At 40.8% G+C, this 16,429-nt stretch overlaps 1 protein-coding gene and 1 pseudogene across 9 annotated transcripts in view; both read right to left on the bottom strand.

Moving 5' to 3' along the window:
- The window catches only part of F8 (coagulation factor VIII), a 166,674-nt gene that overhangs the window by 70,131 nt on the left and 80,114 nt on the right, over positions 1–16,429 (bottom strand). For all 9 annotated transcript variants that reach the window (XM_042268902.2, XM_076562461.1, XM_076562459.1 and 6 more), the window contains 5 exons: positions 14,003–14,215; positions 13,133–13,361; positions 12,761–12,943; positions 8,434–8,550; positions 7,941–8,012 (listed from right to left, as the gene is read on the bottom strand). In XM_042268902.2, coding sequence (XP_042124836.1) covers positions 7,941–8,012; positions 8,434–8,550; positions 12,761–12,943; positions 13,133–13,361; positions 14,003–14,215 — 814 coding nt within the window. The remainder of the gene's footprint in view (positions 1–7,940; positions 8,013–8,433; positions 8,551–12,760; positions 12,944–13,132; positions 13,362–14,002; positions 14,216–16,429) is intronic.
- LOC143270710 (lipoprotein lipase pseudogene) lies at positions 8,574–9,790 on the bottom strand (annotated as a pseudogene).

Here is a 16,429-nt window from a genome sequence, read left to right as displayed (position 1 = left end):
CACTACCACCAAAAATAACAGGGTTGAACAATCACTGGGCGTTAATATCCCTTAATATCAACGGACTTAATTCACCTATATAAAGACATAGGCTTACAGAATGGATACGAAAGCAGGACCCATCTTTCTGCTGCATGCAAGAAACACATCTCAAATTCAAAGACAGACACTACCTAAGAATAAAAGGCTGGGAAAAGACTTTCCAATCAAGTGGTCTTAAGAAACAAGTGGGGGTAGCTATCCTGATATCCAACAAAATAGACTTCAAACTAAAATCAATCAAAAGAAATCAAGAAGGGCATTACATCCTCATCACAGGAAAGATCCACCAAGATGAAGTTTCAATTCTGAACATTTATGCCCCAAACACAAGGGCACCCACATATGTAAAAGAAACATTACTAAAGCTTAAACCACATATAAAACCCCACACATTAATAGTGGGAAATTTCAACACCCCACTTTCACCACTGGACAGATCTCCCAAATCGAAACTTAACAGAGAAATAAAGGATTTAACTTATGTCATGACCCAATTGGACCTAATAGATATCTACAGAACATTCCATCCTAACAAGAAAGAATATACCTTCTTCTCAGCACCCCATGGAAGTTTCTCTAAAATTGACCACATACTTGGCCACAAAGCAAATCTCAACAGATACAAAACAATTGGAATAACCTCCTGTCTTCTATCAGACCACCATGGTTGAAAGTTAGATTTCACCACCAACAAAAACTACAGAAAACCTACAATCTCATGGAAACTGAATAATGCTCAACTGAATCACCAATGGGTTAAGGAAGAAATAAAGAAAGAAATTAAAGACTTCCTAGAGATCAACGAAAATGAAGACACCACATACCCAAACTTATGGGACACTATGAAAGCAGTGCTAAGAAGGAAATTCATAGCACTAAATGCCCACATAAAGAAGTTGGAGAAATCCTACACTAGTGACTTAACAGCACACCTGAAAGCCCTAGAACAAGAAGAAGCAAAGTCTCCTAGGAAGAATAGACACCAGGAAATTATCAAAGTGAGAGGTGAAATTAATAAATTAGATACTAAGAGAATAATACAAAAAATTAATGAAACAAAGAGTTGGTTCTTTGAGAAAATCAACAACATAGACAAGCCTTTATCCAAACTAACCAAAAGACAGAGAGAGAGAGAATCCAAATCAACAAAATCAGAAATGAAAAGGGGGACATAACAACAGACATTGAGGAAATCCAGAGAATTATAAGGTCATATTTCAAAAACCTCTACTCCACAAAACTGGAAAACCTAAAAGAAATGGACATTTTTCTGGATAGGTACCACATACCTAAGTTAAATCAAGACAAGATAAACTATTTAAATAGTCCAATAACCCCTAAGGAAATAGAAACAGTCATTAAAAGTCTCCCAACCAAAAAAAAGCCCAGGACCAGATGGTTTCACTGCAGAATTCTACCAGATCTTCAAGGAAGAGTTAATACCAATACTCTCTAAATTGTTCCACATAATAGAAACAGAAGGAACATTACCAATCTCCTTCTATGAGGCTACAATTACCCTGATTCCTGAACCAAACAAGGATGCAACAAAGAAAGAGAACTACAGACCGATCTCCCTCATGAACATTGATGCCAAAATACTCAATAAAATACTGGCAAACAGACTCCAAGAACACATCAGAACAATTACCCACCATGATCAAGTAGGCTTCATCCCAGGGATGCAAGGGTGGTTCAACATACGAAAGTCCATCAATGTAATACACCATATAAACAAACTCAAAGAAAAAAACCACATGATCATCTCACGAGATGCAGAAAAGGCATTTGACAAAATCCAACACCCTTTCATGATAAAAGTCTTGGAGCGATCAGGAATACAGGGAACATACCTAAACATAATAAAGGCAATTTACAGCAAGCCAACAGCCAACATCAAATTAAATGGAGAGAAACTCAAAGCAATTCCACTAAAATCAGGAACGAGGCAAGGCTGTCCACTCTCCCCATACTTATTCAATATAGTACTTGAAGTTCTAGCCAGAGCAATAAAACAACAAAAGGAGATTAAGGGGATACAAATTGGAAAGGAAGAAGTGAAGCTTTCCCTATTTGCAGATGACATGATAGTATACTTGAGTGACCCCAAAGATTCCACCCAGGAACTGATAAAGCTTATAAACACCTTCAGCAACATAGCAGGATATAAGATCAACTCAAAAAAATCAGTAGCCCTCCTATATACAATGGACAAAGAAGCTGAGAAGGCAATTAGAGATACATCACCCTTTACAATAGCCAAAAATGACATAAAATACCTTGGGGTAACACTAACCAAGCAAGTGAAGGACCTATATGACAAGAACTTTAAGTCCCTGAAAAAAGAAATTGAAGAAGATGTCAGAAACTGGAAAGATCTCCCATGCTCATGGATAGGCAGGGTTAACATAGTAAAAATGGCAATCTTACCAAAAAGCAACCTACAGATTCAATGCAATCCCCATCAAAATACCAACACAATTCTTCACAGACCTGGAAAGAATAATACGCAACTTCATATGGAAAAACAAAAAGCCCAGGATAGCCAAAAGAATCCTGTACAATAAAACAACCTCTAGAGGCATCACAATCCCTGACCTCAAGCTCTACTATAGAGCTACAGTAATAAAAACAGGTTGGTACTGGCATAAAAACCGACATGTGGACCAATGGAATTGAATTGAAACCCTGACATTAACCCACACACCTATGAACATATAATTTTTGACAAAGAAGCCAAAAGAGTACAATGGAAAAAAGAAAGCATCTTCAACAAATGGTGCTGGCATAACTGGATATCAACGTGTAGAAGGCTGCAAATAGATCCATGTCTGTCACTGTACACAAAACTTAAGTCTAAGTGGATCAAGGACCTCAACATAAATCCAGCTACTCTGAACCTGCTAGAAGAAAAAGTAGGAAGTAGTCTTGAACGCATTGGCATAGGAGATCACTTCCTAAATATAACACCAGTAGCACAGACACTGAGAGAAACAATCAATCAATGGGACATCTTGACACAGAAGCTTTTGTAGAGCAAAGGATATGGTCAATAAGGCAAAGCGACAGCCTACAGAATGGGAAAAGATCATCACCAACCCCACATCTGACAGAGGACTGATATCCAGAATATATAAGGAACTCAAGAAATTAGACATCAAAACGACCAACAGTCCAATTGACAAATGGGCTATAGAACTAAACAGAGAATTCTCAACAGAGGAAACTCAAATGGCTGAAAGACATTTAAGGAATTGCTCAACATCCCTAATCATCAGGGAAATGCAAATCAAAACAACTCTGAGATACCACCTTATACCTGTCAGAATGGCTAAGATAAAAAACACTGAAGACACTTTATGCTGGAGAGGATGTGGAACTAGGGGAACTCTCCTCCACTGCTGGTAGGAATGCAAGCTTGTACAACCACTTTGGAAATCAATATGACGCTTTCTTAGAAAATTGGGAATCAATCTCCCCCAAGATCCAGCTATACCACTCACTCTTGGGCATATACCCAAGAAATGCTCAATCATACCACAAGAGCACTTGCTCAGCTATGTTCATATCAGCATTGTTTGTAATAGCCAAAACCTGGAAACAACCTAGATGCCCTTCAACTGAAGAATGGATAAATAAATTGTGGCACATATACACAATGGAATACTACTCAGCAGAGAAAAACAATGACATCATGAGGTTTGCAGGCAAATGGATGGATCTAGAAAAAAATCATCCTGAGTGAGGCAACCCAGACTCAGAAAGACAAATATGGCATGTATTCACTCATAAGAAGATGCTAGATGTGGAACAAGGATGACTGGACTGCTACTCACATCACCAGTGAGTCTACCTGGAAAACGGGACCCCAAGAAAGATACGGAGAAATGGATGAGATCTACATGAACAGCCTGGACATGAGTGGGAACAATGAAGGGCGACGGTCGAGGGAAAGAGAGCGGGAGATCCTAGCTGGATCAAGAAAAGACAGGGAGAACAAGGAATAGGAGACCATGGTAAATGAAGACCACATGAGAAAAGGAAGAAACAAAGAGCTAAAGAGGCCCACAGAAATCCACAAAATACCCCCACAAAAAGACTGCTGGTAATGGTCGAGAGACAGCCGGGACTGACTTCCTCTGGTGATGGGATGGCCAAACACCCTAATAGTTGTGCCATAAACCCCATCCAAGGACTGAGGAATCTGGATGCAGACATCCACGGCTAGGCCCCAGGTGGAGCGCTGGGAGTCTAATTAGTGAGAAAGAGGAGGGTTTATATGAGCGAGAATTGTTGAAACCAAGGTTGGATAAAGCACAGGGACAAATAACCAAATGAATGGAAACACATGAACTATGAACCAAAGGCTGAGGGTCCCCCAACTGGATCAGGCCCTCTGAATAGGTGAGACAGTTGATTGGCTTGATCTGTTTGGGAGGCATCTAGGCAGTGATACCAGGTCCTGGGCTAGTTGCATGAGTTGGCTGTTTGAAACCTGGGACTTATGCAGGGACGCTTGGCTCAATCTGGTAGGAGGGGACTGGACCTGCCTGGACTGAGTCTATCAGGTCGATCCCAGTCCTCGGGGGAGACCTTGATCTGGAGGAGGTGGGAATGGAGGGTGGGCTGGGGGGAAGGGGAGGGGGGTAGGAAGAGAGAGAACAAGGGAATCTGTGGCTATTATGTAGAACTGAATAGTATTGTAAAATAAAAAATAAATAAAAAAAATTAAAAAAAAAACTAAAAAAAAAAGATATAAGAACCAATAGCAAGCACCCTGCTATGGCGATACAGTTTATAAGTAAGATGAGTCTCTGTGTGTTTACTTGGGGGACATAAATGGGAGAGATTTGTCCTGACGGCCAGCAGGTCAGGACACAAGAAAACTTCAGCTACAGGTTGAGGGGGTGCAATAGAGGGGATGGAAGGGGGGATGAGAACATGAGGGAATGGGATGGTCAAGCTGGAACAGGAACGGAGTGGGAGAGCAATGAAAGAGATACCTTGATAGAGGGAGACATTATGAGTTTAGGGAGAAAACTGGTGCTAGAGAAATTCCCAGGACTCCACAAGGATGACCTCAGCTTAGACTACTAGCAATAGTAGAGAGGGTGCCTGTGCTGGCCTACCACCCAGTAATCAGACCAGTGAATAATACCCTAACTGTCATCATAGAACCCTCATTCAGTAACTGATGGAAGCAGATGTAGGGATCCACAGCAAAGCACCAGGCCGAGCTCCTGGAGTCCAGTTGAGGAGAGGGAGGATGGATTGTATGAGCAAGGGGGGGGGTCAAGATCATGATGGGGAAATCTACAAAGACAACTAAACCAAGCTCATGGGAACTCAGAAACTATAGACCAACAACTGTGGAGCCTACAGGGGATCAGACTAGGCCCTCTGCATGTAGGAGACAGCTGTGTGGCTTGGTCTTGTAACATGAATTGCTAAATGGTCTTATTAATTAAAAAAACCAAAACCCTGGAGCCAGATATTGGGATGAAAGCTGAAAGATCAGAGAAACAGAACAAGCCACAGCCAATGTCACCTTACCAACTGGTCAGCCTCAAGAGAGACTTCCTGTTTACTCACACCTTATATACATTTCTGTGTCCTGCCCTCTTCCTTCCTTCCTAGTGCTGGGATTAAAGTTGTGTGTCCTTCCCAAATACTTGGTAGCAAAGGCATGAGATCTCAAATGCTGGGATTAAAGGCATGTGCCACCACACCTGGCTCTGTTTCCAGTGTGGCCTTGAACTCACAGAGATCCATGCCTCCCAAGTGATAGGATAAAGGGTGTGTACCACCACTGTCTGGCCTCTATGTCTAATCTAGTGGCTGGCTCTGTCCTCTGATCCCCAGATAAGTTTATTAGGGTACACAATATATTGGGGTACATACAATATCACCACATGGTCTATTTGAGAGACCCCTGGCAGTGGGATCAGGATCTATCCCTGGTGCGTGAGTTAGCTTTTTGGAGCCCATTCCCTATGGTGGGATGCCTTGTTCAGCCTTATGCAGGGGGTGGGGGGGTTGGTCCTGCCTCAAATGAATGTACCAGGCTTTGCTGATGCCTCATGGGATGCCTTTCCCTTTCGGAGGAGGGGATGAGGGGTGGATCAAGGTGGGAGAGGACTGGGGGAAGAGTAGGAGGAGGGATGAGAGGGGGATCTGTGGTTGGTATGTAAAATGAATAAAAAATTTCTTAAAGAAATAAAAAAGAAAGGCAGATTATATGGTCTCTGTTTTAGCTACATAACTGCCATTGTAGTTATAGATGCTATGTAAATGAGTGGGTATGACTGTGTTGCAAAATAAGATCTTTTAATGGATACTTCAATTTGAATTTTATAATTTTAACATGTCATGAAACTTTTTTAAAGTCATTTAAAAATGAAAAAGATGGACTAGTGAGATGCCTCTGTAACACAAATCTTAAAAAGTCTTATTAATAGCAAACCAGAACCAGATATTGGGGTGATAGCTGAGAGATCAGAGAGACAGAGCAAGCCACAGCCAACTTCACCTCACCAACTCCTCAGCTAATCCTGTTTCCTTAAACTGGAAGCCTCTGAGTCCTCATCCAAATGGATCTCAGTTGAATTGCTGCTAAAAAACCTAAAAGCTTAAAAAGCCTAAAGGCCTCTAGTTCCTGGTCCTCATGCCTTATATGCCTTTCTGCTTTTTGCCATCACTCCCTGGGATTAAAGGTGTGTGCCACCACACCTGGCTCTGTTTGTAGTGTGGCCTTGAACTCACCGAGATCCAGATGGATCTCTGCCTCTAGAATGCTAGGATTAAAGGCATGTGCTACCATTGCCTGACTTCTATGTTTAATATAGTGGCTGGATTTTTCCTCTGATCCTCAGATAAGCTTTATTAGGATGCACAATATATTGGGGAACACAATATATCACCACATGTTTCAGTGAGTAAAATTGTTTGCCATTAATGTTGATGACTTGAATTTGATCTACATATCAGGAGAGAAAAGACTTATGTAGACTGTCTTCTGACTTCTATATGTGCACACAGACATGTGCATGCACATACACGCATACATAAATAAGGATAATAAATTTTTTAAATGGAAAAGTTAACTATTTGGGAAGAGGAAGCTGACTGGAAAGTGGGAAGAGGAGTATCAGAGGGTAAGAGGTGGCAGTGATTAGAATCAAAGTATATTATATTCAAATAGGAAAACAAAAATGTCACAATGAAATTTATACTTTTAGATAATATACACTAAAAATGAAATATTATTCTTAACTCACATATGAAAATAGTTAATGGGCCTATAGACAATGATCTGCAAATTCTTATTCTAGAATAATGTGTGAGAATTTTCTATAGACTCTATTCAAGCTTTACTACCACTGTTCAGAAGAAAGTGTAGCTTCCTACTATGCACAGTAGAATGAACCCATGGGAGCAGTAGGGAGGATATTTCAGGAGTTAATGTCATTGCCCAGGTAAGAAATAAAAGTGCCTGAATTAAGATGGTCACAGTGGGAAATGGAAAGGGTACAGACTTGAGAGAAATCTACTGAGCAGAAGTAGGGAAAACATGGAGAAGGCTTAAGAGATGACTTAGCAGTTAAGAGCACTTGCTGCTCTTCCAGATGAGCCAGGTTCAATTCCCAGCACCCACAAGGCAGCTCACAACCACCTGTAACTCCAGTTCCAGGGAATTCTATGCCATTATCTGGCCTCTGCGGGCACCAGGCATGCCAGTGGTGCACAGGTGTATATGCAGGGAAATTATATATATAATTTTAAAATAATGTAAAAAAGAGAGAAAAGCATGGAAGGAAGTAGATTGGTTACTTGAAACTCTCCAACAGAAATGAAAAAAAATCAGCTCAGATTCTTATAGCAAGAATAACAGTATTTACCATAGTGTCCAGAAGCTGTAATCTGAAAATCCCTGATGCTTCCAGAAGCCATTCCCAGGGGAATCTGACACCCTGAAATCAAACATAGACGCTAGAAATGACACAGAACCCATGAAAACAAGGATAAACTATAATATTTAGGTAGGTGGTGGTTCTTTTACTTGTTTAAAGTTATATCCCCAAACTCTTCCATGTGAAGTTTGTAAGTTATCTTTGGTTAACTGAATTAAAATTAAGTCCCAAAATCTACTACTGTGAAATTGAAGACTGTTTAACCACCACTTTGTTAAATACCACAGATCCATATTCAAAGGGTCCAAAGCTTCTATCTCCTCCGAGGACTCTGATGGTTTCTACCAGCAACATTCATTTTAAATTTAATAATAATATAAGCTTGTATTTATTTCCTGATAAAGACAACCACTTCAAGCAGGAGGAAAGTTGTGTAGAAATAGACGGACTAGTTTGTGAGCTTCTACCCACAGTTACTCACACTTGTTGTATACTAGAAAAAGAGTGCTCATTCCAGCCTGTAAGTGCTTGCCAATAAGACATTCTACTCGCCAAATTCCAGCTCTGGATGGTAGCATTTCCACTGTCTCAAAAACTCCTTTTAAAATCAAAAGGAACAAAAATTATTTTTCATTAAAAATGAGTATGAAATACATTGGCTTATTTATAATATGTGTCATCACAATGAGCTACCAAATTCAGCTCCATCATTCTCAGACATCTCAAGTGCATCTTTGCTCTGAAAAATTCATGGGAGCACTTCACCAACTGGTCCACATCTCCAAGGCCCCTCTCTGCAATCACAGGAATGGCTTTCCCAATGTTGCATCCTGGCTGGAAAATGCCTCCATTGGGATAAATGTCAACATGTCCTACTAGTTTCTGGATCTCAATACTTCAGCCAGGTGACCCTCTGGTGAATGTGTGTAAGACATCCACGAAGTCTGCATCATCAGAAAAAAGGCGACTGGGGACCTCTGTATACTCAAAGTTAGGCCTGGCTGGATCCAAGCCAGTGATTCTGTTACCTTCTTGTTGGTCAGACTTCCTGCCACCCCAGCAGCGAGGGCTCTGAGGCTATACCCCAACAGGTGGACATTGTCCATGGGGTAGTTAAATTCTTCCTCCATCCAGTTGATGAACCTGGCCACATCATTTCCCACCAGCTTGGTGTAGCCAGCAGACACTGGATAATGTTGCTGGGCCCGATATAGCCAGTCCACTACAATAATGTTGGAGTCAGGTTCTCTCTTGCACAGGGTGGCCACAAGTTTGGGCACCCAACTCTCATACATTCCTGTCACAATCCAGCCATAGATCACCATGAAGGTCTTGCTGCTGTGCTTGAAGTGGCAGTCAGACTCGATTCCTCCTCCTTCTCCCAGGAATTCTGCCCCTTCCAGCTGCCCTGCCCTCCCCCTTTAAAGGCTGACTTGCCCTGTGGAGCTCTACTGTGCTCCAGCCCTCTGGGGCCTCTTGCTCAATCCCTTGCTACTTGGATCGACTCCCTCCTGCTAGCCCGCACCCCGCATTTCCTGCAGCAGAAGGATGCACCAGGAGATGGAGAGCAAAGCCCTGCTCCTGGTGGCCCTGGGAGTGTGCCTTCCATGGAGGGGTGGCTGCAGCAGACAAGGGAAGAGATTTTGCAGACACTGAAAGTAAATTTGCCCTAAGGACCCCTGAAGACACAGCTGAGGACACTTGTCATCTCATTCCTGGAGTAGCAGAATCTGAGTCTGACCTGATGTCGCAGATTTCGTGGATGTCTTACACACATTCACCAGAGGGTCAGCTGGCTGAAGTACTGGGATCCAGAAACCAGTAGGACATGTTGACATTTATCCCAATGGAGGCACTTTCCAGCCAGGATGCAACATTGGGAAAGCCATTCCTGTGATTGCAGAGAGGGGCCTTGGAGATGTGGACCAGTTGGTGACGTGCTCCCATGAACACCCAAGTCCTCTGCAAGAATACTAGCACTCTTAACCACTGAGCTATCTGTCCAGCTTCTCTCCTCCCTCCAACTTCCTACAACTTGAGATCCCTTTACCTAGTACCGTGGATCCAAGATGATCTTACTATGATTTCTCTTCCCCTTAAAGGTTACATATGGCCAATAGTAAAGACACATATAGGATTTTTTGATATAGAAATATAGGATATAGATATGATAGGATGAAAGGGGAGATTATTGAATCTACTTTTAAAGAGCAACAACTTGTTTAAAATGTTTTACATTGCTATAGATTTTAGTTTATTGATACAAATTTAAAGTTAATTTTGTTATGCTGTATGTATATTTCTACTCTTGTTTAAGGTATTATGTTTGTGCAGCTCATTTAAATTGTAATGGATAATTAAAAAATACAGATTAATAGTTAATCATCTATGACAGTCAAACTTACAGTCATGTTAGTTTAGTTTTCTAGGTATACGTACATACACTTCAGATAGATAAGTAATCTTCAAACCCTTCAAAGACCTACATAATATGGCATTTAAAATGTTTTAAAAACTTAGACTTTCTGGACAATGAGACACATCTGCTCATGGCAGCACCGATTTTCTTCAAAGAGAAAGATGGGTGTTCATGGGAGCACGTCACCAACTGGTCCACATCTCCAAGGCCCCTCTCTGCAATCACAGGAATGGCTTTCCCAATGTTGCATCCTGGCTGGAAAGTGCCTCCATTGGGATAAATGTCAACATGTCCTACTGGTTTCTGGATCCCAGTACTTCAGCCAGCTGACCCTCTGGTGAATGTGTGTAAGACATCCACGAAATCTGCGACATCAGGTCAGACTCAGATTCTGCTACTCCAGGAATGAGATGACAAGTGTCCTCAGCTGTGTCTTCAGGGGTCCTTAGGGCAAATTTACTTTCAGTGTCTGCAAAATCTCTTCCCTTGTCTGCTGCAGCCACCCCTCCATGGAAGGCACACTCCCAGGGCCACCAGGAGCAGGGCTTTGCTCTCCATCTCCTGGTGCATCCTTCTGCTGCAGGAAATGCGGGGTGCGGGCTAGCAGGAGGGAGTCGATCCAAGTAGCAAAGGATTGAGCAAGAGGCCCCAGAGGGCTGGAGCACAGTAGAGCTCCACAGGGCAAGTCAGCCTTTAAAGGGGGAGGGCAGGGCAGCTGGAAGGGGCAGAATTCCTGGGAGAAGGAGGAGGAATCGAGTCTGACTGCCACTTCAAGCACAGCAGCAAGACCTTCATGGTGATCTATGGCTGGATTGTGACAGGAATGTATGAGAGTTGGGTGCCCAAACTTGTGGCCACCCTGTGCAAGAGAGAACCTGACTCCAACATTATTGTAGTGGACTGGCTATATCGGGCCCAGCAACATTAACTATGTCAGGTGGCCCACAACTACCTGCAATTACAGTTCCAGGGGTTCTGATGACCTCTTCTGGTCTTCGTGGGCACCAGGCATGTATATGTGCATACCAACAGAGACACAGACACAGACACAGACACACACCCACACACACAGACATACACAAATATACTGTTTAAAAATAAAATTGTATTTTGATCAACACTTTAATTTTTTTAGTATTCAATGTGATATCATTAAATTCTTATATATATATTTTTTTCAATTTTATAATTAATTTAATTTTTCATATCAGCCACAGATTCCCCTGCCCTCCCTCCTCCCACCCCACCGCCCTCCCCCCAACCAAACCCCCCATTCCCATTTCCTCCAGGGCAAGGACTCCCATGGGGATTCAGCTCAGCCTGGTAGATTCAGTTGAGGCAAGTCCAGTCCCCTCCTCCCTTCACCAGGCTGAGCAAAGTGCCCCTGCATAGGCCCCAGGCTCCAACCAGCCAGCTCATGCACTAAGGACAGGTCCCAGTCCCACTGCCTGGGTGCCTCCCAAACAGTTCAAGCTAATCAACTGTCTTACTTATCCAGAGGGCCTGATCCAGAAAGTTCTAGAGAGGTCCCCAGAAATCCACAAAGATACCTCCACAATAGACTACTGGCAATGGTCGAGAGAAAACCTGAACTGACCGACTCTGGTGATGGGATGTCCAAACACCCTAACTGTCATGATAGAACTCTCATCCAATGACTGATGGAAGCTGATGCAGAGATCTATGGCCAGGCCCCAGGTGGAGCTCTGGGAGTCCAATCAGCAAGAGAAAGGATGGATTGTATGAGCGAGAGATGTTGAGACCATGATTGGAAAAAGCACAGGGACAAATAGCCAAACTAGTGGAAACACATGAACTATGAACCAATAGCTGAGGAGCCCCCATGGATCAACACTTTAATTAGTGCCTCACCAATATATTGGTTACATACATAAACAAATCAGTCTTGATAACTACTAGAATTTGAGGGGAAAAATGATAAAAGATTCTTAGGAAAGTACTATATGGTACTTATTCATTTCTAGGAGTTTTTATATACCTAAAATTATCTTGTTCATTTGCTAATTTATTTCTCTCTGTGTACAGGATAAAATTACTTGAAAAAGTAAGGGATTGGGCTGGAGAGATGGCTCAGCACGTAAGCACACTGGCTGCTCTTCCAGAGGTCCTGAGTTCAATTCCCAGCAACCACATGGCATCTCACAACCATCTATAATGGGATCTGATGCCCTCTTCTGGAGTGCAGGTATACATGCAGACAGAGTACTCATATACATAAAGTACATAAATAAATCTTTTTCTTTAAAAAAAGTAAGGGATTTCAGAAAGGAGCTTCTCTGCTTTGTTATTGATTCTATCGTCAGTACTAAGACCATTTAAAGTAAGTATTCAATACATACAGTAGGTAGAAAAAAAAACTATCTCATACCTGGGTAGAGGTTGTACACTGCCATTTTGTACTCCTCTTTTTTCCGTAGAGTGAACACATGTCCACTGAAATGAATAGACTGGATGTTCTCATTGCTGCCCATGCTGAGAAGATACCAACGAATTCTTTGATCTTGAGCCATTACTAAGCCTGGTAGGGTATCCATCACATAACCATTGATTGCTGGAGAAGAACAAAGAGAAAATTATCAAAATGTATCACCAAAGTTTCCTTCCTTTTTATCAACAGAAAATCCTGATATCCATCAGGATTTCACTTCTCATTACTGTTCAAATATCTGGCTCAAAGATCATTTGAAAAAGTACACACTATATTTCATAAAGAATAATATTTATGTATCGATTATGTTACCATGGAAGCGATAATTATTTTTCAAAGTGGGGTCTTCTATCTGGATATTGCAGGGTTTCTTGCAGTTCCTTTCCACATTTTCAGTAAAGTACCAGCTCTTGGTCTCATCAAAGATAGTGAAAAACAGAGCAAATTCCTGTACTGACACTTGTCTTCCATGAGCAGGATTCAGTGTGTTCGTGTGGCAAATCAGAAGGGGTCCAATCAATCCTGAGTGCATATCTCTTTCCTAGAGTTCCCAGGAGGACATTAATTGTATTAGTGTAAGTTCTCTCTTATCAACTTGTATGCCAAAATAGCATTTATTCTCTGCAATGGATTCCAGAGTGATATTTCTTTTTTTTTTTTTTTTTGGTTTTTCGAGACAGGGTTTCTCTGTGTAGCTTTGCGCCTTTCCTGGAGCTCACTTGGTAGCCCAGGCTGGCCTCGAACTCACAGAGATCCGCCTGCCTCTGCCTCCCGAGTGCTGGGATTAAAGGCGTGCGCCACCAACGCCCGGCCAGAGTGATATTTCTAACACAGAAAAATGACATCACTTCCCTCACTTTAAAACTTCTCATTGTGCTTAGGATAAATAACAAAATTCTTAGCATAGAAGATAAAAACCAGGCTGGAAAATGGTTCAGTGGTTAAGAGCACTGGCTATTCTTCCAGAAAATCTGGGTTCTATTCCCAGCACTCACATGGCAGCTCACAACCATTTCTAACTCCAGTTCCAAGGACTCCAAAGCTTTCTTCTGACCTCCAGAAGCACCAAGCATGCACATGATGCACAGATATGCACACAGGCAAAACACCCATATCCATAAAAAAGATAAAAGCCATTTCTTTTAAGTGATAATATGACTATCCCAATAAAGAGCCACTTACAAGATCAACATCAGAGAAATAAGCCCAGGCCTTGCAGTCAAACTCATCTTCTGTGGGTGCCATATGATGTTGTACTTTCCAAAAATAAATTTTTGTTTCATTAGGCTTGACAAAGTTTCTTCTAGGTTCTTCTCCTTGTCTCTGATTTTCCTTATAAGAAATAAGGCTAGAATAGAAGGAGTAGGGGCGAGAGGCCTGGTTTTTGAAAGTTACCTGAAGAGGAAAAAAAAAAAAAACTCAGAAAGAAATTTTTTTTAGAATAATAAAATCCTAAAGAGTTATAAAGTTTTATATTTGTTTCCCTCTATCTTTTGGTCTTTATTCAATTTTTATTACCTTAGACTTTAAGAAGAAAGTTACGAGAAAAATTTAAATTCTAATTTTATAATATAAAAATTATGAAGGAGAAAATTTTTAAGCACTTAAAAGTAATTCAAAAGTAGGGGCTGGAGAGATGGCTCAGCGGTTAGGAGCACTGGCTGCTCTTCCAGAGGTCTTGAGTTCAATTCCCAGCAACCACATGGTGGCTCACAACCATCTGTAATGAGATCTGGTGCCCTCTTCTGGCCTGCAGGCATACATGCAGGCAGAACACTGTATACATAATAAATAAATCTTAAAAAAAAAAAACTATAAAAAAAAAGTAATTCAAAAGTAAACAGAAAATGTCACTATAACTTCAGAAGTGACTACTTAAGATTTGCCATAACAGATACCAAGATGGATGTGTATTATTTTTTAAAAATTTTATTTATTTTAAACAGTTCTTTGAGATTTCCAAACAACGTATTTTGATTATATTTACCTCCATTTTTCTTCCAGATCAAACCCTACATCCTTACTCCCCAAATTTGTGTCTTCTTTAAAAAAATATGCTTTTTAAATTTAAAAACCTATGCATATTTATCATAGAACACATGCAAAGTAAAATAAATTCCAAGTCAGAAAGAAACGTATCTACAATCCCATAGCTTTAGATGCTTCTATATCTTTACTATCAGCCAGCTGGGAAAATAAATGGAATAAAAAACTTTGATCTTTTTCTTAAAGTGCACCAAAAATTACTCACAATTTTACAGGAGTTATTGAGAGATGGTTAAATAATTGAATATAAAAATGAATCTATAAAAAAAATATTTAAAACTCTTCTGGGTAGAGAGAAATTTTTGTGAATATAAAAACAATGAAAATGTCAAAGAGGAAAGTTTTATGAGTTGCTATCTAAAAAACTTATTTTAAAAAAATCATATGAAGTTAAGAGACAGTAAACTTAGGAAAATATTTTCAATTAAAATTATTACTGGTCAGTATCTAATATGTAAGGTAATATTAATAAAATTATCTCCTCCCAAAAGACAAATTTATAGAGGACATTAACAGAGAATTCATAGTTCCTGTATAGTACAGTTCTAGAGTTCTATCCTAGGAAAAGGAAAACAATTATTTATAAATAGAAAAAAACAAAGCTGGGTGTGGTGGTTTGAATAGGAATGGCCCCTATAGACTCATGTGTCTGAGTGCTTGGCCCATAGCGGATGGCATTATTAGGGGTTGTGGCCTTGATGAAGGAAGTGTGTCACTGTGGAGGTGGGCACTGAGGTCTCATATGCTCAAGCTAGGGTTAGTATGTCAGTCTCCTTCTGCTGTCTATGGATCATGATGTAGCTAGCACCCACAGCTTCTACTCCAGCACCATGTGTGCCTGTATACTGCCATGTTTCCCACCATGATGATAATGGACTAAACCTCTGAAACTGTAAGCCAGCCCCAATTAAATTTTTTTTAAAATATTTATTTATTCGTTTATTAATAGATAAATGTTCTGCCTGTATATATCCCTGCAAGCCAGTAGAGGGCACCAGAACTCATTACAGGTGGTTGTGAGCCACCATGTGGTTGCTTGGAATTGAACTCTGGACCTTTGGAAGAACAGCCAGTGTTCTTAACCTCTGAGCCATCTCTCCAGCCCTAAATGTTTTCATTTATAAGAGTTGCTGTGTTTGTGGTTGTACAAGGTATAGTTAAATCATGTTAGGCATAATTATGATCTTGTTAAATATATAATACATTTGCAGTTGTATGTGGGATAGTGATGTTTAGGCATTATGACCTGGTTATTGTTTTCATTTGGAAATTAATCATTACATAAGGAGATATGATTGTGTGTCAAGTTGACAAGGTGTGGACTTGTGATGGCTATTCTTGGTTGTTAACTTGAATATATCTAGAATGAACTACAGTCCAAAAATGGAGGGCACACCTTTGATCTGGATCATGAGGTGGGAGGATAACACACCTTTGATCCAGATCTTGAGGCTGGAAGACATGCCTTTAATCTGGGTCACACCTTCTGCTAGAAGCCTATATAAGGACATGGAAGAAGGAATGTTTGGTTCTTTGTCTGCTTGCCCTCGCCTTGTCAGCACA

This window comes from Peromyscus maniculatus, chromosome X (assembly GCF_049852395.1).
Source record: "Peromyscus maniculatus bairdii isolate BWxNUB_F1_BW_parent chromosome X, HU_Pman_BW_mat_3.1, whole genome shotgun sequence".
NCBI lineage: Eukaryota > Metazoa > Chordata > Mammalia > Rodentia > Cricetidae > Peromyscus > Peromyscus maniculatus.
The sequence above is the reverse complement of the archived record's forward strand: the minus strand, read 5'-3'. Positions and strand labels throughout refer to the sequence as shown.